Source organism: Rhinatrema bivittatum, chromosome 9 (genome assembly GCF_901001135.1).
Source record: "Rhinatrema bivittatum chromosome 9, aRhiBiv1.1, whole genome shotgun sequence".
NCBI lineage: Eukaryota > Metazoa > Chordata > Amphibia > Gymnophiona > Rhinatrematidae > Rhinatrema > Rhinatrema bivittatum.
The window spans coordinates 41,980,957-42,001,997 of NC_042623.1; the positions used below are offsets into that span (position 1 = coordinate 41,980,957).

General features: G+C 43.5%; 2 protein-coding genes across 7 annotated transcripts in view; one reads left to right on the forward strand and one right to left on the reverse strand.

Annotated features, from left to right (window-relative positions):
* NAPEPLD (N-acyl phosphatidylethanolamine phospholipase D) overlaps positions 1–6,439 on the reverse strand; it is a 116,890-nt gene extending 110,451 nt beyond the window's left edge. For 4 of the 5 annotated variants that reach the window (XM_029615466.1, XM_029615467.1, XM_029615462.1 and 1 more), the window contains exon 1: positions 6,070–6,333. Coding sequence is in view for 1 of the 5 variants with exons in the window: in XM_029615465.1 (XP_029471325.1) it covers positions 6,340–6,368 (29 nt within the window). In the remaining 4 variants the exon portion in view is untranslated. The other variant, XM_029615465.1, reaches the window with a different exon arrangement.
* A 220-nt stretch (positions 6,440–6,659) lies between these two features.
* The window catches only part of PMPCB (peptidase, mitochondrial processing beta subunit), a 51,209-nt gene continuing 36,827 nt past the window's right edge, over positions 6,660–21,041 (forward strand). The window contains exons 1-5 of one of the 2 annotated variants that reach the window (XM_029615461.1): positions 6,660–6,807; positions 10,179–10,313; positions 11,793–11,918; positions 12,918–13,004; positions 15,447–15,576. In XM_029615461.1, coding sequence (XP_029471321.1) covers positions 12,993–13,004; positions 15,447–15,576 — 142 coding nt within the window. In that variant the 5' untranslated portion in view covers positions 6,660–6,807; positions 10,179–10,313; positions 11,793–11,918; positions 12,918–12,992. The remainder of the gene's footprint in view (positions 6,808–10,178; positions 10,314–11,792; positions 11,919–12,917; positions 13,005–15,446; positions 15,577–21,041) is intronic. The other variant, XM_029615460.1, reaches the window with a different exon arrangement.

Consider the following 21,041-nt stretch of genomic DNA (forward strand, 5'->3'; position numbering starts at 1 on the left):
TTTACATCGAACAGGAGTGCATTATAAACAAAAACTAGAACTGTGGTGTCCGAAAGTACAGTTACATTTAACAAGGGTAGCCGAACTTGGAGAAGGAAGAAGAGAGGAGAGAAAAGAGATGGTTAAACAATATACAATTTAAATATAGTATACAGAATAAATGTTATATACAAGAGGAGTGGTGTTTTAGAAGCTTAAGAATGATTTGGGGCATGGACAAGTTTATGCTAAAAAGTGGTGATAATATGTCCATTAGAGCTACAAAAGAAGGAAAAAGAAAAAGGCAAGTTGTCTGATAATAAGATGGCTGAGGTTAAAGAAAATGAGATGCCTACCTTGCCGGATGAATCATTAGTAGCACATGTCACCACGGCTGTAGTAGCAGCATTAGATGGTAAACTGGAGCAGCTCTCCGCTCAGATTGCTGAACTTAAATGTTCTATTACAGATGTTAGTACTTGGTTGGAAGCAGTAGAAGTGCAAGTGACAAGAGTAGAAGACCATGGTATAACTAGGAAGGATGGCTTAAAGCGTTGGAAAAATATGTTGCAGAAACTGTAGAAAAATTAGATGACTTAGAAAAATCACTCAAAACGCCATAATCTGCATCTCATAGGCCTTCCTGAATTAATCCCAGACCAGGGATTGCAGCAATTAATTGACACATGGTTGCTTTCTGAGGTAGGCCTGGAGACAAACTGTGGCAAGACTGTCCTCAAGCGAGCGCATCGCTTAGGCCCTAAAATAGCAGGTAGCCAGAAGTCGTGAAGAGTTATAATTAAAAGTGTTAAGCTTGCAATATAAGAGACTTTTGAGCACAGTTTATCATAAGAATTGGGATTTATACTATGAAAACCAGAAGATTCTAATATTCCAAGATTTTTCACATCGGATCACACAGAACTACAAAGAATTTACCCCACTAGGTTAAGTTTGCATTGCAATAACCCGCTCACCTACAGTTCTGACGAAATGAAGCAGTACACGCGTTTGAATCAGCAGAGGCTGCGAAGGTTTTTGTGACTCAGTTACAGGAAGCAGAGGCAGAACTATTCCCCAGAGGTGGTATGTGTGGAGAGAAGAAACCATGAGGGTGAGAGTTGCTGTCTAGGAGCTCCTATGGCAGCCAGAACACGTTTAAAATATGAATGTGATTGACTGCTAACCGTAATGCTTGCCCACAGACGAGCTATTCCATAGGAAATGTTGGATCTGACCATTGGAATATTTCTTTAACCTTGTGGAACACCTGCTTAGTAATTGTTCTGTCTTGCAGACTATTGATTGACCTTATTTGCAAAAACATAAGTCTTCTGCATCAAAAACAAGGAGCCTGCTGGATCTTCACTTGTTAAGTTTAATACTGCTCATTAGAGTCCCGGACTTCAGTTTCTATGGAGGAAGTGACTTTATGAAGTCTTTGTTTGAATATGGAACCTTGTTTACCCATTTCCTTCTTTTCATAGATGACCCTTAGTACAACCTCTGCATAATTGTTAAAGGTGCTGGGTTGCAAGTACTTAACAATTAGGCGTGAGGAAATGGATTTCGTTTTCTGTATTTTTCCTTTCCTCGCAAACACACTATCAACAAGACAACCTTTGACTACTCACTGGCACCAGAAGGAGATTGTGACCAGCTTCGAAAATCTTTTGAATTCTGATCTAGAAAGTTACTTTGTAGCTCCCTTGAATTTGAAATTTATCTTGTATGCTGATTCTACTGAATTTGTAGACAGATTAGCAAAATCCTTCATTATAAAAGCAGCTAGATATTCTTGGAAATATTTAAGGAAAGGACTTGGACTTCCTTGGGATGTGTCATTCTTATTGCCCCCAAGAGGGAATCCGGGTTTCCCACCAGATGATGAGTGCGTTATATATCGTATGGTTTATTTATTTATATCCTGCCAACACACAATGGCCCTAGGCGGCTAACAATAAAACATGCAAAGTTAAAATGCAATAAAACAATAAGAAAATAAGAATCATTAAAATACTTAAAATAACAATGCCTTTAACAGCAAAAATAAGAAATGAAACATTAAAAACAATTAAGTTTATGTATTAGCTTGTTCAAACAGAAATGTTTTTGTATACTGCAATGATCTTAAATCATAAGGTAAAACGTTCCAGGCATCAGGGGCCACTACAGAGTAAGTGGACTTGTGAATCTCAGATAGACGAATCTGATGGAAAGAGAGAACCTCAAGTAAGGCCATTTGTGAAGAGCGCAATGTAATCCAAAGAGCAGTTAGTAAATTTAACAGGTTATGGACTAGCAGGGCTGTTTTGTACTTGATGCTGTACTGAAAGGGAAGCCAATGAAGGCTGGACAAAACCGGGATAAAGTTTCCAAACTGAGAGTCCTGAAATCAATTGTGCCATGGCATTCGGCAGCAGCTGTATTGGTCTCGGCACACTCACAGGTAAACCTAATTATATAGTACATTGCAATATTCAAGTAACTTTCCCTCTCCCTTTTTCTCAAGTAACTTTCCCTCTCCCTTTTTCTGATTCACTGTATTTAAAGTTCAAGGTTCTTATTGAAAATATTGTTTTTTACGTTATGCTTTACACTCCTTGTTATTTGTAAACCGGGTTGATGTGATGCCTATCATGAAACTCGGTATAACAAAAACAATAAATAAATAAATAAATAAATAAAGTAGCGGCATTATCATTAACTGAACCACTGATCTGAGAGGATATAGTATTGTAGCTTACAGATGTTGAATGAAAGAATATTCTTCGCTCTTACTGACCTTCAAAGGAGGCAGATCCACACTTTTGAATATTGCGTAGAACATATTAGTCTTAAAGCATTGGACTTTTCTGGTGTATTTTCAAATCCAAAAGCTTTATTCACACACAGTTCCGACTGAGATCAGTTCACTACACATCAGGACCCTTTCAAAGATTGTTGCATACTATATTTACCAACAGGGAATAATATAATTTATCCACTTTTATATAAAAATGTCTTCATTCTGTCTGGCCTTGTGGGCGGTTAAACTCCTTAGCGGATGCCTGATGTGTTGAACTTCAGGTGGACATTACAGAGAATAATATGATCAGCTATAATGATACAGAATTTACTCTCTTAAGGGAATGCAGCTGAGGGTAATTCATAGAACAATTTATTCCCCATATAAGGCTTTTAAAGTGGGAGGAAGTCCTACATCATCTCTTAGGACTTCTTGGTGTCACACTTGCAACATCACCTACGCTGCGTATTTTGAAACACGACTCTGACGTAGTAGGATTGGGGCTTGCTCGGGTGTTATTTTACAGATGTGACCTCATAGTAAAGCAGTACATTTTGTTAAAATATTTAGCAACAGATGCACTGTGATTGTCATTTTGGAAAGCAATGATAATAGATTTTTTTGTCTGGAAATTAAATCCATATCCTATACTGGGAAATGTGTTAAAATATAGGGTGTATTTCCACAATTTTATTCCCTGTGACTTTCCATGTTTAACTGTATAATTCTCTGAACTTTGTTATTTTCTAAATGTGCGCTAGTCTTAACGTGATGTTAAGTTTAGTCCCAGGCTACCTTATGATTGTTGTTTAATGGCGTTACTTGGAATACTTATCCCGATTGTTTGCTCATTCACAGGTGTTGGTTTCATACACTGCTTGAGTGTAAGGGGAGGGGTAAATGTTATGAAAATGTTTGGGTTACTATACAGCTTCTCTGTTTCAATGCTTGAGAAATTGTTTCCAAGAAATTCAATAAAATTATGGTAAAATTAGAGAGAAGAAGAGAGCATGTGTGTGAATGAGAGAGAGGGAGTGTGTTTGTGAATGTGAGAATGAATGTGTGTACATAAGAGTTTGTGCACCTGCCTGCCCTCCCCTCCTCCAATCATGGGTTGGGGGTGTCAGGTTTTTTAAATGTATTTATAAATATTTTTTTTACAATACCATTAAAATTCAATTGAAGAAAAACCCATATAATTAAAAAATACAAACAAGACTACATAAAATTTAAAAGAGAAGAAATAGAATTGTTCTGATGCAAAACCCCTAAAGGGGGATCTAATTGGCCTGGCAATACAAGGAATACAGCATAATATAGACAATCAAAACATTCAATAAACCCGAGACAGTCAGTTTTTAAAGTTCACATTACTGGAGGGAGCCGAGCTAAATGCCAACCTTTCAATATTTTGTGCACTTATCTGGCTAAACTTTAGCCGGATAACATAGGGGTATTCCAGGCCATTTCTGGGAAGAGTGAAGTTAGCCGGTATCCAATTAACTCTGGTTGTGCCAAACTATCCTAAAGTTAGCCGGATAAAATTATCCACCTATCTTTAAGACAACTGTCTATATTCAATAGTTCAGTTGCATTACTGAATATCACTCCAAAGTTCGCCAAAGTTTATCTAGCTAACTTTGCAATCTAGCCAATCTGACTTAATATGGTGCTCTGAAAGAACTGGGTGGGGAGTACAGCAATTGTTCACATAGAGCAACAAAAAATGCTAGCACCAGCCCTGCTCCCCTCAGCCCCCCCCCCCTTTACCTTCATCCCCCCGCTCCTCTCTGCCCACTAAATTTCCTCTCTGCATCTTACCCCTTCCCCTTCTTCTTTGCCCCTCACCTCTCTTCCTTTCCTGCCTCTACCTTCCTCCGCTTATTCTACCCTTGACACTGCACCAGTATCCCCTACACTCTATCTTCTTTGTTCTCTTTTCATGGTGTTCAACATCCTCTTTTTCCGCTAAGCCCCTTTTCTATCCCCCACTTATCCTACAGAGCAAACCTCTCTTTCTCCCTTTCCCCAGAAAGCTAATCCTCAAGAACAAACATAAGAGCAAAAGATTTGCCATACTAGGTCAGATCAAAGGTCCGTCAAGCACAATATCCTTTTTCCAACAATGGTCAATCCAAGTCATAAGTACCTGGCAGGATCCCAAAAGGTCAATAGATGCCATGCTGCTTATCCCACGATGAGCAGTGGATTTCCCCAAGTCTACATTTTAATGGTTTATGGACTTTCCTCCAAGAACTTGTCTAAACCTTTTTTTAAATGCACAATGCTACCAGCTTTCATCACATCCTCCAGCAACAAATTCCAGAGTTTAATTATGCATTGAGTAAAAATGTATTTTCACTTGTCTTAAATGTATCACCTAGCAACTTCATTGAATGTCTTTGTACTTTTTGAAAGAGTAAACAACCATTTCGCATTTACCCATTCCACTCCACTCATTATTTTATATAGACTTCTATCATCTCCCCTCAGCTGTCTCTTCTCCAAACTGAAGAGCCCTAACCTCTTTTGCCTTTACTCATAGGGGAATCATTCCATCCCAGTTATCATTTTGGTTGCCCTTCTCTGTACCTTTTCTAATTCTTGCTATGTGTTTTTTTGAGATATGCTGACCAGAACTGCACACAGTATTTAAAGTGCAGTTGCACTATGGAGCAATACAGAGGCTTTATGATATTCTCTATTTTATTCTCCATTCCTTTCCTAATAATTCCTAGAATTCTATTTGCTTTCTTGGTGTGTCACACACTGAGGAAAATATTTCAATGTATTATCAACAATAACATCTAGATTATTTTCTTGCGTGGTTACTCCCATTATGGAACCTTGTATTGTGAAGCTATAAATTTGGGTTGCTCTTCTCTACATGCATCACTTTGCACTTGTCCACATTAAATGTCATCTGCCATTTGGATGTCCAGTCTCCCTGTCTTGCAAAGTCCTCTTGTGATTTAACAACTTTGAATCATCAGCAAATTTGATTACCTCACTTGTTGGTCCCATCTCTAGATCATTTGAATATGTTAAAAAGCAGCAGTCCTAGTACAGATCCCTGGGGCACTCCACTATTTACTTTTCTCCATTAAGAAAATTGTCCAATTAGCACTACTCTCTTTTTTTTTCTATCTTTTAACCAGTTCTCAAGCCACAACAGAACAATTCCTCATATTCCATTACTTTTTAATGTTCTCAATAACCTCTCATAAGGTACTTTATCAAACGCTTTTTAAAAATCAGGCAAAAAAAAAAAAAAAGCCTATTCTCTTAACCTCACGTCTTACCTCTGCTTCCCCTTCCCAGGCAGGGGCTGGATTAGGAGGATTCTGCAGGGTAAAGTGGAGAGGTCAGCAGCTTCAGGTTCGGGACCCAGATGAGCGGAGAATTAAGCAGGTTCCGATGTGAAAGCAGAAAGCTCTCTTTTCGCAAAAGCTGAGAGCAGCACGATGGACGTGTGGTAGAAGAGCTCTCCCTCTTTACAACTACCTACATTTTCCTCCTCCTTCCGTGTTCTGCAGCGACCCCTTCTGTTTCTGCCCTGCTGTTTCGCTCACCTCTGATTGGCTGCTGCCGATGAGGTCATCACCCTGCGATTGCATGCACCTTCCTCTTCCTTCCGTGTTCTGCTTTAGTCGCCTTCTGTACCTGCCCGGCTCTTTCTCTCATCTCCAATTGGCTGCTGCGGATGAGTGCCGAAGGAAAGAAAAAAGCGCCAGCAACATTAAGATCCGCTAGCACCCAGGCTATCCAGTCGTCCAGGACAAAACTAGCCCAACACGCACAAAAATATTTTCCGACACAACGGGAAAAAAAGCCAAACTGAGCGTGAACTAGCCCAATCTGGCAACCTAAAGCGCAGCCACGTGCCTTAGTCCCGGAAGTGATATCACGAGCGATTGTATTCTCGTAGAAGAGCTGCGTGATTATTTGAAAAGAAGATGGCAGCCTCCTTGGCCCGGCTGTCTGGGTTTGCCGGAAAACTTGTCAGCAGACGATCAGTTCTCTTGTTTCCGGGAAAACAGGTGACTATGATTTCTATGGGGGGTATGCTGCGCCGGTTTTAGATTCGGACAGTCTATCTGGGATTACTCCCTTGGTTATACAAGAGCGAGATGGAGACACTTGTGGGCGCACGCCTCAGTTCGCTCTCTCTGTCATTGCTGCACGGCGGCCTCGCATTGGAGTAGCAGTCGCAGGGGTGGGTTCGCTCATTGTCGTGGATATGCCTGTGCGTCACCTGGAAGCAGCACTTGCGGGGCAAGTCTTATTGTCATGGTTACGCAGCGGTATGCGCAGCAGGTTTCATGGCCAAATCTTAGGGAGATATGATGGAGGCAATACCATGACTTATTGTGGATAATCTGATGGCTTGTGACGTGAGTGGTTTGAGAACTCTTGGGTGAGACCAGTGGCAAATGGAGCCCAGCGTCCTGCCTGGCCAATGCCCAATCTGAGTCACTTGAAATTCCCAGCATATCCGAATAGGGAGATGTACATCCTAATAAGGAGCTCCATTCCCTGTTCATTTCCAGAACAGGTGTTTCCCGAGTTTACATTGCTAATATCGGGTAATGGTCCAGTCTCCCAGAAACTTTTTAAAATTCGGCTATACTACTGTCCACCACCACATCCTTCAGCACCAAAGTCAATCTCATCATCTTCTGTTATGGATTAGGCAACCATCAGAACAGGACCTGTTTGCCACAGTTTTGGGTGAATGTTCCTTCTGCTCGCGCAGGCCCCGAAGAGGAAATTGTATTGCATGGGCAGGAAGGAGGATCAAACTTAGATTTTTAGTCTCCTTTAGACAGAAAATACCTAAAGTATCTGGATGTAATCTGTTTTGAAGTAACTGACTAGTGGCAAAAGGCAGAATATATATGACATTAAGTTAAGAAGGAGCAGAAACAACATTGGCTCTTTATCAAAGGATTCCGGGATCTGCAAACTTTGGCACCTCTGAGCCTAAGATGGCCTGACTGTGACACATTGGCAGCACCCGTTCAGCCCTAAAACCCTAGTAGCAGGACCCCGTACAGTGCAGCTTGGCACCAATCTGTTTCACTCCATCACAGGGAGGACACTGCCCATTTTTTCTCCTCTAAACTAATTTCTTGTTCCTCTGACCCCATTCCCATCCAGCTCAATTCTTTTTCCCCAGCTGTCATCCCTTCTATTTGTCATATCCTCAATCTATCACGTCCCACTGTAACTGGTCCTGCTGCCTTCAAACATGCTGTAATCACACCACTCCTCAAAAAACCCTCACTATTCTGCTTTTAGTCCCATCTTCCTTCCTTTTGTAGCCAAACTACTGCTGTTCACTTTCACTGCCTTGATTTTTCTTTCATCTCAAGCCATTCTCAATCACTCCAGTCTGGTTTTTGCCCTCTACATGCCACAGAAACAGTCCTTGCCAAAGTCTCCAATGTCCTGTTTATGGCTAAAATCAAAAGGCATTTACTCTATCCTTATCCTCCTTGACCCATCTACTGCTTTTGATACTATTGATCACCACCTACTCCTTGGTACTCTGTCCCATCTTGTTTGTCTTACTTTTCCCGTTGCACTTTTAGAGTGTCCTATGGATCCTCTTCTACTGCCATCCTTTTATCAATTGGTGTGCCTAAGGCTGTCCTGGGCCCTTTTCTCTTCTGTCTCTATACTAATTCCATTGGTGCTCTGACCATCTCCCATAATTTTCAATACCTTCTTTATGATGATTATTATGAGAGCTACCTCGCTACACCAGAAATTTCATCAGGAATCCAGTCCAAAATATTAGCCTGCTTGTCTGACATTGCTGCCTGGATGATCTACCACCACTTTAAATTGGCCATGGCCAAGACAGAACTCCTTATCTTTTCCCCCAAACCCTCTTTCTCTCCCCTTTTTCTGTTTGTGTGGATAACTGTCATCTTCCCAGTCCCTTTAGCCTATAACTTGGTGTCATGTTCAACTCCTCCTCTCCCTTTATACACATATTCATAGCACTGCTAAAATGTTGCTTCTTTCTGTATAACATCACCCAAATCCATCCCTTCCTTTCTGAACACACTGCCAGAACCCTTATCCATTTCCTCATCACCTCTCATTTGTACTATTGCAAACTGCTCGTCATAGGTCTCCCAGTGAGCCATATTTCTCTACTACATCCAAAATTCAGCTGCATGACTTATCTTTTGCTAGCGTTGCCACGCTCATATAACGCCTCTTCTCAAGTCACTACCCTGGTTCCCCTATCCATTTCCACATGCGGTTTAAGCTCTTCTTACCTATAGAAGCTTTCATTCTGCAGCTTCTCATTTACCCCTCCTCTCTGCACACCACCTCGTGCTCGTCACTCCTATCTCTGCCAATTCCAGACTCCATGCTTTTTACCTGGCTGCACCATATGCTTGGAATAGACCTCCTGAGCTGGTGCTTCATGTTCCCTCTCTTGCTTTATTTAAATCTTATCCCCTGATTGTTCCACTTTCAGCCTCATTAATTTTTAACCATTTTCTTTATGAATGAAATTCCCAAGTCTCTTTTGTTCTGTATGTGTATCTTGATTAGATTGTAAGCTCTGCTAAGGAGAGACTGTCTCTTCTGTTTTTGTACAGCGCTGCGTGCTTTGAGTAGCGCTGTAGAAGTGTTAAATAGCAGTATTAGGCTTAGAGGATGTGTGTGTGTGTTAGAGCAGGGGTTCTCAACTCAGTCCTGTGGACACATCTAGCCGGACGGTTTTCAGGATATCCATAATGAATATACATGGGATAGATTTTCATGTATTGCTTCCATTTTATGCAAATGTATCTGATGCATGTTCATTGTGGATATCTTGAAAATCTGACTGTCTAGGTGTGGCCCCAGGACTGAATTGAGAACCCCTGTGTTAGAAAGTATGGTGTATATATATGAGAGAGAGGAGAAAGTTTGTGTGCAGCCCTCCCCCTACACACATACACACTAATCACAGACAATCTTAGGGTGGTCAGAAGTCCCCAGGTATGCCCATGGTACCAGATCCAAGCCCTGGTTCTGATTGAGCTGAAAGTACAAAGATGCAGGAAGAAACCAAAAAAAAAGAGAGACCTGGTGCTACCTGGGCAGGAACTGCTGGTTTGGGCCCAGGGGAAAGGGCAGCCATTGCGACCAGCCTAAGCCTGGGGGGGAGAGAGAAGTGGTGAAGCTGGAAAGAAGTAAGGGAAGTGGGCAGAGAGAGGGAGGAACTGGGGAGGGGAAGAGGAAGAAGCGAGAACAAAGTCAAAAACTGAAGGAAAAAAAGTCAAAAAGCAAACAAATTACACTTTTTGGGGGTTTGTGTGTGAAAATGAAAATTGAAGATGAGCCCTCAGCATGTGAAGAAGGAGAGACCCAATGTTACAAATCCAGTGATGTTTTGTTCCAGATGGTAACAGCAGAAGACAATGATGACTGATTTAAACAGAGGAAAAATCCTCAGCGTTGAAAACAGAAACACTGATGTTCAAAGAAGACCCCGACAAAGGCCTTTTTGTTTCGCTCGACGAGGCTTCATCAGGGGGTATATAATGTAACAAATAGATTTTCGCGTCTGTATATCAAATTCGCTAAATCCCATAGTCAGAATGAATGTTATACGCAATAACAATTTTTAAATATTATCAGAGCCTTCCTCTCGCTGTCAAAGTGTGCGGGAACCAAAAAAACGAGGCTTCAGTTTTCATTTACTAGCTGCTAAGATGTAAGTTATGATATTTTTGATAATTTCATTCAAGTCAAATTGCCTGCAGAAGTATTTTGTGATTGTAATGGTTGTAAAAATGGTTGTAAATATTTTGTGGTATTTCTTTGAACGATCCTCATTCTGACATTAATACTATTTGTTGTTTTTTGTAAAAAGAGTTTTTTGAATTTTGTTAAAAATTAAATATGCATTTTTAGTGTTTGGATATAAAATGGCCCTTTAGTGTTCATTTTTTTTTTGTAATTGGGTGTATATATATGACTATAGCTGAAGTGGTATCCTAAGGAAGACCTGTATGGCCAGACGCTGAACTGCAAGGAAACACTTAGGAACCATGGGATTGAATCTGTGCGGTGCACCGCAGCCCTCAGAATGAGCTGTACTGGGAATGGCAAAGCCCAGCTCTGTTGCACTGCTTTTTCCTGTATTGTTATTCTAGCACTAGGTGTGGACTTCATGGAGGATTTTTCTAATCTGCACAACTTGGGAGAAAGTCTACACTGTTGGAAAACTTTAACATTTCTTAATTTATCAATATTGAGAATTTAATAGCAACCTTTTTTTTATATATGGGGGTCTAACGAGACTTGTTTCTCCAGTGGGACTGAGTGGCAGGGTATTACAACTCTCCCCCTTTCCCAGTTTTACAGGTTCTGTATCTCAGCCAGTAAGCCAACAAGAGGCTGTCCTCGGCTCATAGCTCAGACCCAGTGCTTGAATCCTAGAGAGAAGGTGCACAGAACATAATCTGGTTGGACATTGGATTTTTAGTTTGCTTAAAAGCCACACATTAATCTAACGTGGAGTAATAGAGCATACTTTTCTTATGTCTTTTTCATTTGAGGGTGTGGGTGGGTGTTTAAGAAGTGCAACATCTCCCAGGTATTTCTCTTCAACAATAAACATAAGCAAAAGGTGCTAAATTCTGCTGTTACAATTTGTCGTGGATTGCTCTTTGGCCTTTGTGAAAGCAGAAACTGCTCAAGACCATTTCTGTATAGTGACGCCAACCCACCAAAAGGAAAACATAATGCACTTTACTAGAACAACATGCAGAAACTAGAAGAAAAGAGGCTGTGAGAAATCTGAGCCCAATGAAAATAGCACAAAGCTCCAGAAATAGTAAGAACCTGCTGAGAAGGGGAGTGGGTTGCTCCTAATTGGCCATGGCATAATCTGGCCGGCGAGTAGTGACAGGAAGCTAATAGTACCGTCCCGTGTCTGGCTGTCATGTGGACGTGAAGGAACATTACTTCCGATGTATGTGTAATTGCTGTGGATGCTTTTCCTTTACAGTGGGGCAGATCCAGAACCAGCCAGCCAGCTGCAGAAGTGGTTCTGAACGTGCCCGAGACGAAGGTCTCCGTTTTACAGAATGGACTGAGAGTTGCTTCCGAGAACTCTGGCCTTTCAACCTGCACAGTAGGTAGCTTTTTTACTGTGTTCCTCTTTGGGTACTAGTTTGTTTGTTTGCATGTGATCTGTACGAGATTCTCCAGATGCAAGCAGCAGCACTTCCTTGAATGCTCTAGATTACTTACGGGCTTGATTCTCGACTGTTTTTCTTCCTCTTTTGGTCGTATCTCCTAACATATCTATTTCTTCCATTTGTCAACTCCCTGGAGTAAAGATTCACATCTTGCATTATAGCCACACCTCCTGGCTTTTGTTTTGTTTTTAAAACTCTTCTTCCCTGCATTGACTCCTCAGTTGTTTGTGCAGTATTCCTGCCTTCCACAGTTCAGTGTGAGCTTTCAGAACTTTAAACTTTATTTTTCTTGGGAATCTTAAATGAGAAAATGGATGGGAATGGATTGAGGGAGTTTTTCTTGCAGTATGAATTATTTACCACATGTGCTCTTGCTTGAATAATGCCGCCACTACCATTGCTTATCATTTCTGTAGCACTGCTAGTTATATGCAACACTGTACAGATACATATCAGAGATGCATTCTGCTCCAGAGAGCTTACAGTCTAATTTAGACAAACATTGCTGGGACCTGGAAGGTCAGTCTGGCAGTGCAATTGTCTTGTTCTTAATGGGATTCTGGTGGAAACATTTTGGTTTAAGCCACTGAAAGATTCATGACTTCAGGGATATAGGCAGTATATCAAGTACGAATAAACATAAACATGCATCTAGTAGCACTTCAGAAATGCCGAGTCAGATAAGGAGAAGTGACCTGACAACCAATTAGTTTCACATTGTTCTTTTATTTCAGTTTGGCTCTGATCTTGTTTCATTGCTACTTACAATACTCAAACAAGCATTGGAGGTGTATTCAGACTTGCACTTTTTACCGCTAAGTCAAGCTGCGTCAGTTAACAGTTCTATAATTAACATTGTTCCTGACAAAACACCAACTGGCTCTTTAAGCAGTTTCTTGTGGGAAATGTGATCAAGCCACTTTGTTTTGCAGGTTGGACTTTGGATCGATGCGGGAAGTCGATATGAAAATCAGCTGAACAATGGGACGGCTCATTTCCTGGAACACATGGCCTTCAAGGCAGGTATCTTCAGTACCACACCAGGGAAATGCTTCCGATTCTCTGATCTTTATTATCCAGCATGGATTATGTCTAACTGTGAAGATAAGAACTGTGGCTTCTGGGCGTTGGCGCTTCTGTTCCCTCCTCAGATCCCCAATTAGCACCTCCACTTCTGACCCTAAAATTCCAAGAGTCTGGCTACAGAAATCTGTAGCAAACCTGATGTACCCACTTGCCACTGTTCTAGTGTTTGCCTCATTGCCATATAAACACTCGCAGGAAAAACTGATGCTTTGTTGAAGAGATTCCATTAGTGTTTGTTCAGGGGTTCTTAGATGCTTCATGATAGTTCCCCAGGAATCAAGTGGTATCTAGAAGCGCAAGACATGGCTACTTTAAAAACAATCCAAAAACAACAAAGGAGGAGAGCAAATACTGCACTTGATAAATACACAGTAATAATTGAAGTGCAGAATAAAGTAAGAATCCACACAATAATTCCAATATTGTATAGAAGATGATTTACTCGGTGGTAGCAACTGCACAAATCTTTAAACAGTGCCTTACAATAACCTTTAGCAGATCCCCTGACACGGATCCCGTGTTTCGCTGTGAGGCTGCTTCGGGAAGAACAGAGCAGAAAATTCTAAATCTGCTTGGATTTCTAAGTGCACTCCTGGACACTTTCACTTAGAAATCCAAGCAGATTTAGAATTTTCTGCTCTGTTCCTCCTGACGCGGCTTCACGGCGAAACACGGGATCCGTGTCGGGGGACCTGCTAAAGGCACTGTTTAAAGATTTGTGCGATTGCTACCACCAAGTAAATCATCTTCTATACAATATAGGAATTATTGTGTGGATTCTTACTTTATTCTGCACTTCAATTATTACTGTGTACTTTTAAAACAAAAGATTATGATGAGCCCTGGAGATGTATAACTTGATATCAACCCTATATGATCTCTCAAACTAGTCAGTCAGCTCTCTAGCACATACCTCTGAGGTAATTCTGCTTCCCTGTATGTACCTGGATCAGTCCAGACTCTTGGGTTTATTCATCCCTGCCAGCAGATGGAGACAGAGAAAAGCCTTGCTGACACTGCTTGATAAGCCCTGGTGTCTCCAGCAGATGGCTGGTGCATAAACCTGCGGTTCTTCTTTTACCCTTGGTTTTGTTTTGTTTTTTTTTCTAGATTTTTTTCTCTTTTGGGTGAGCCTTCCTCCTAGGGGACTGGTTCTTTGGGGAACCATTCTCTGCTCAGGTTTTGCCTCCCTGCCAGCAGATGGAAAAAGAGAGTTTCACTAACACTGTACACAACCCAGTGTGCCATCTGCAGTCCCCCAGTATTTCTCTTGTCTCCAGCAGATGGTAGATGTGTAAAACCCGCAGTCTGGAGAGAGAAAAAAAAAGATTAAAAGACAAAACTTCTGGATCCTCCCAAGGAGATGTGAGGTACTGGTGGGGCCATCCCCCTGGTTTGAGGCAGGTGAGCCTTTTGCCTTGAAAAGCACAATTGGAGCAGAGTACTGGGAGCACAGATCCATGTCTCTTCCTTTGCTGTGATAAACAGCTCAAGAGCCACTGCTGATAACAAACCACCTGATGAGTAATGCATACTGAACATTCAGTCTGAGCAGGGTTCCTGGCAGGGACCTTCTAGTTTAGTATAGTTACAACACTTAGTTTCCCTGGATCCATCCTCATCTTGGGAGAAGTCAGCCTTGTGTTCCCCTACAGGACCATGCAACAGCTCCTACACTTAACCTGGGATTCAAAAGTAGAGCTTCTAGAAACTTTAAACACAAAGGGGTCAATTTTCAAAGAGTTTAAGCTTCTGACTTTTGGAGTTAGGCTCCTAAATTGGTCCTTTTGAAAATCTACTAGGGCTGAGTGCCTAAATAGGCTCCTACATTTAGGAGACTAAAATTTGGATAACTACAGGGGCAGAATTAGGGTAGGGAAAATAAAGCTCCCTGAACGTACCCGGATCAGTCCAGACTGCTGGTTTTGCCTCCCTTCCAGCAGGTGGAGACAGAGAAAAACTTGAAGAGCACCCCCTCTTAAACCGGTGTGCCACCTGCGTCTCTTCAGTATTTCTCTGTTTTTTTTGCCCCAAAGCTCACTATGCAGAGACTCCTCCTCAGGCTCCAGGAGGACATGTGAAACTTAGGTACAGAAGTCAAGAGTCCTGGAATAATCCATGAAAACATATTCACTCATGTCATTCCATGATGTTCTGCTTCCCGTAAAACGAGATGGCATTTTTTCTGCCTTTTTGTATTCTTTCGTGTGGGATTTTTTTTTTTTAAAGTAACCATAACTTTCCATAGATTCCTGGGACATATGGATGATGAATTAAAAAAAAAAATGCAGTTTTATGAATCACTGACCAGAAGTTGGTGAGCAGGTAATGTCCAGTGAGAAATATCAGCATTTCTTCCTCTCTCAAAACTTTAGGGCACAAAAAAGAGATCTCAGTTAGACTTGGAGCTGGAAATAGAGAACATGGGAGCTCACTTGAATGCCTACACGTCCCGAGAGCAGACTGTGTACTATGCCAAGGCCTTCTCCAAAGACCTGCCCAGAGGTACTGTATTATAGAAGAACAGCATCATGGTGTCACTGCAAACTCTACTCGATCTGCAGTCCACTGCCTTACTCTGCTCCTTTTCTGTCCCAGGCATGCTTGAATTCTGTCACTCTTTTGCAGCGTGTGCTGGTTGGTGATTCAAGGCATCCAGCCACCTCTCAGTAAAGGAGTATATGATGAGAAATCATTGCTTTTGATGTCCTCACGGAGGATGTATTGTTTGTGTATTCTTGATGCTGGCAGAACTTACACTTCTACAGATATTGTCACTTGCGTCTAGAGCCCTGTTCATTGCTGCATCCTTTGTGTTGGGGATTGATGAAAGAGCGAGAGAGCATGTCTTGAAATATTTGAGCAATCCCAGTATAATTGGCTGGCATAGGAATCCATGATGTGGAGAATTAAGTCATTTGGTTAACTGTCATGATCTACTGTAAAATGGTTGTTGCATTTAACATTGTCTGCCCCCAAATATGGCACATGTAAAAAAAGAGGATATCCTATGTGCTGTATTTTCCATGCCATCACTGCCCCATTTTCCAGAAGCCTTTGTAGGGGGATGGTAGTGCATTGCTGCATAGCTGTAGTGTTGTTGGATGGGGCATCCTTCAGGTCAAACACGACTACTAAGGTTTGCCCCCCCCCCATGCAAACAATGTCATGGCACTTTTGGTAAAAGCGAGTTCGCTGTCTCTCAAATCCCACCTTCCTTATTGTTGACAAATTTATCCTTGCTGCCCCCTTCTACTCTACGAGGGGTCTGAGGTCTACCTGGTTTTATAAAAGCTTGCAATGGCTCAAGCATTAGTCTTCCCTTGATGAATACCAGTGATAGAGAGAACTCTGTAATGCCAGTGTTAAGGTAACAGTAAGTTTTGAATGTGTTATTCTTATGTTAAACACAATCAGGCCAATACAGTACAGTGTGCTCCGGAGCGCACTGTTAGCCTGCTATTGGACGCGCGTTTTCCCTTACCCCTTATTCAGTAAGGGGAGGAAAACGCGCGTCCAACCCGCGGCACCTAATAGCGCCCTCAACATGCAAATGCATGTTGATGGCCCTATTAGGTATGCACGCGGGTTGGACTGCTTTTCCGTGCACCCTCCGACTTAATATCATAGCGATATTAAGTCGGAGGTCCCGAAGAATAAAAAAAAGTAAAAAAAAAAAAATTTGAATTCGGCCCGCAGCTGTCGGGCCGAAAACCGGACGCTCAATTTTGCCGGCATCCGGTTTCCGAGCCCATGGCTGTCAGCAGGCTCGAGAACCGACGCCGGCAAAATTGAGCGTCAGCTGTCAAACCCGCTGACAGCAGCCGCTCCTGTCAAAAAGGAGGCGCTAGGGACGCGCTAGTGTCCCTAGCGCCTCCTTTTCCCCGTTTCTACCGCGCCACCTAATTTGAATACTGCATCGCGCGCACCGGGAGAGCGGGCGTTCGTCCGCTCTCCCGCGGACTTTACTGAATCGGCCTGAATATGATAGCAGCTTGAGGCAATTCCTGTTCATACCCAGATCAGTCCAAACAAGTGAGTTTTGCAAACCTACCAGCAGATGGAGGCAAAGATTAAAAACTTTGAGGTATTGCAACATAACAGAGAGTGCCACCTGCAGTCCCTCAGTATCCGGGATTCTGTCAGGCAGGAGGCTTAGGTGCATTTGCATCACCATGTGCAAATTCGAGCCTGTGCAGGCACGCGGCTCTGTAGGCAGACAACATGAGTGGCTTGTTTGTGAGTGCCGGAGCGGATATTTTGTGCCTGCTGGGCTGCCACTTCTCCGGGGGCCTGGGGGGGGCTGACAGGCAGATTGCTCCGGCACGTTTTTCTGTGGGGCCTGTTCAGGCGCGTGCCTCTGAGCAGACCATGAGTGTGGTCTGCGTGCAAAAGCCGGAGTGGTGGTGTTTTGGTTTGGTTTTTTGTTTTTTTTTTCCCTTCACCTAGGCCGCCACATCTTCCTTGGGCCCTATGATGCCAAAGCCATGCATGTCTGCTTGTAAAGCATGCGGGGTGGTGGTTTGCATGGGTGAATAAGGCTTCCCTGTGCTGCAGCGGTAGTGGAGGAGGATGAGAGAGCCTACATGAATTCGGCTCCAGACAAGTGGGCCACCAGGTCTTCGGGGCCCGCAGCAGAGGTCCCAGGGGGACTGGAAGGGGCCACCAGGCCTTCTGACAATTGCAGATGGATGTCTGCAAGCCCAGGGACTATCCTTCTGCTCTTTCTTCCATGAGACCATTGGGTGACTCAAGGAACAGCAGCCGCGAGGTCCTTCCAAGAGACCTGGGGAGGTTTCATCAAGAAGTTCTGTCAGCTTGCTCAGATGTCTGGGTCCGAGGCACGGTTCTGAAACCGATGGTGATCCAAGGAATTTGGACAGCCCGGTTGATCCTCAAAAGGATCCTATAGAGGCTCCTAAAGGAGGTGATCCCAGTGGGGTGGTTCCCGACGCACACCCGGATGCTGATCCTGCTGTGACAAGGATGATCCTGACCCTGATCTGGACGAGATGCTGGTGATGGAGGAAGATCACCCGAGAGTCGTCCACCTGTTTTGAAAAGCGGAGCTGCATCCCCTGATTCCTCAGGTTTTGGAGGAAGGCTGTATCAAAGTCACTCAAGGGGCATCAGACAGCAAGGGAGTAGTTCCGGTCCTGGAGAGACTTGGGGATCCTCCTAGAGCCTTTCCGTTGCCTAAGAAGATTTAAAAAAAAAAAAAAAAAAAAAAAAAAGATTAATTGGAAATGGGATTCCCTGGATGCAGATCTTAAAGTGGGCAGGGCAAAGGCATTGCTATACCCGCTGATGGAACAGACCCAAGGTGGCTGCGGCAGTCTCTGCCGTCACCAAGATAATAATTCCGGTAGTGGCTTCAGCTGCTCTGAAGGATGTTCAGGATCATAGACTGGAGATGCGGTTAAAACTGTATTGAAATTTACTGCCCGGAGACTCAAGGCAGAATCTGTGGCACTCTGATGCAGAGGGCCTGCTTATGCAGAGTTCTACATGTCACAGCAGCTTCATGCACTTGGCGTGTTTGGAAGTTGGAGTGGCTTATGTGGCGGGTGAGCTATATGAATTGGTGCATACATATGCCAGTTTTATGGTTTCGGCAGTGACGACTCGTAGTCACTTGAGACTGGTTCGGCGGACGCATGGTCCAAGTCCCAGCTCTGTAATCTACCCTTCATAGAGACACTCTGATTTGGGGAGGATCTGGACCAGTTGATGCAGAGCTGGGGAGAGTCAAAAGGGAATAGATTGCAAGAGGATAGGAAGATTGACAAGAAATTTCCCTGCTCATCCCCATTTTCTGGATGTGAGTCGTTTTCGTTCTGACAAGAGTTCTTTGACGTTGGGACAGGAGCAGTCTTCAGGAAGACAACTGTCCTTTCGAGGCTCCCACAGGTCCTCCTGAGATTCTGCCGGTCTTGGGGAGGAAAGTCAACGCAATGAAGCCAGGTTGCCCCATTCCTCTGGGGAGGCTGTGGGGTAAGATTAACCCGCTTCTATGAAGAGGTGGACCAAGGTCACCTTGGACCAGTGGGTTCTGGAGGTGGCAAGAAAGGGTTACACCTTGAAATTTTACACCCCTTCAGGGGGGTCTTTCTAGAGTCCAATTGTTCGTCTCGAAGCATGCAGGAGGCAGTGTGGGATATGCTGCAGAGGTTGTTAAGATTGGACACAATTGTTCCAGTACCTCTCTCTGAGCCAATAGCAATCCACAAAGGAGAGTTCCTAGCATCGTTAGAGCTAATGGAGACCTACTTGCATTTTCCCATCTGGGCGGATCATCAAAAGTTTCTGAGCTTTATTTATTTATTTATATTCTTTTCTATATCGAAGTATAGCAGAAAGCCTTCACTCCGGTTTACAGTTGAACAACTTCATACATGGAAACGTTTTTTTGTGTTTTGTTTTTTTTTATAACATAGCCTAACCATTAAACAGGATTAACATAAACATTCAGCATTAGAATCATAATTGATCTTTCAGTGAGCGCAGATTAGTATAGAGAGGTACATAATTATAGGGAGCATCTTATTATGGTGTTGGAGCAACATTTCCAGTTCAAAGCTCTTCCATTCGGGCTGACCACAGTGCCACGAACCTTCACAAAGGTGATGGTGGTAGTGGCAGCAGACCTGAGATGAGAGGAGAATTTTTTTACTCCTATCTGGCTCATCTGGGCAAAGACTGAGGACTCCGGTCACTCATTCAGCGACTGATGGACAGTTTGCGATCACTGGGTTGGATAATATACTGGATGAGGAGCCATCTGGTTCAACCCAGTCACTGGAATATCTGGGGGTGCTGTTTGATACTCAGAAGGGTAGGGTGTTCCTGGCCTCAGGCCTGCCTGTTACATCTGCCAGTATCCAGAATGTGGGATTTCTTGCAGGTTCGGGGTTCCATGGCATCCACGTTGGATTTGGTTCCATGGGCTCACATGCAATCCATACAGAAGGCACTCTTGTCCAGATGGTATCTGTTATCAGAATAGTATCAACTGCCTTTACCGCTACAGGAGGAATCTAAGTCCAGTCTCTCGTGGTGACTGTTGCAACACATCCTGGAGGAGGGAGTGGATCTGGAGCCTTCGGACTGGGTAGTAATTACCTCGGACACCAGCCTCAAAGATTGGGGGAGGGGCGGTCTGTCAGGGGCTGTCGGCTCGAACACTAGTGGAGGCAGACTGGTCGATTAATCGCCTAGAGACAAGGGCAGTTCGGAGAGATGAAGAATCATGCTATGGCCCTGGAGGCTCAGCTTCTCTTTAAGTGGGTGGAACTTTTTCCTAGGGCGAATAGCAGCTTCTCACGTCGTGGAACTGGACAATGTGCAAGCAGACTTCCTCAGCAGATAACAGTTGGATCTGGGGGAATGGGAGTTGTTCCCGGAAGCCTGGGCCTTCCTTTGCAACAGTTGGGGCAACACCCAAGTGGACCTTATGCTCATGTGGGGCACTGCCAAAATGGCTCAACTTTGCAGTCACAGACGAGAAGTCAGGTTGGAGGGAGTAGATGTGCTGATGTGCCTGTGGCTGAGAAGAGTTCTACTGTATGTCTTTCCTTCCTGGCCTCTCGTCAGAAATGTCTTGCGATGCATAGAGATGCACCCAGGGATGGTGGTTCTGGTAGTGCCATAGTGGCCGCGCTGGCCATGGTTCGGGGGGGTCTGGTATCTTGTGATGGACGGGTCTCTCAGATCGGCCCATCTCCCAGGGGTTATTCGTCAATGGCCCATATTCTCGGATCAGAAGGATCACTTTGGTCTCGCGGCTTGGCCTTTGAGAGGTGGCAATTGCAACTACAAGGATATTCAAGGCCAGTTATTTCCAGTCTGCTTCAGGCTAGTAGGCCTTCTACTTCTCTGGTTTATGCCAGGGTCTGGAAGATTTTGGGGTCTTGGATATTCCTCACATTTTGGCCTTTTAGCAACAGGGGTTATCGAAAGGTTGGCCTATG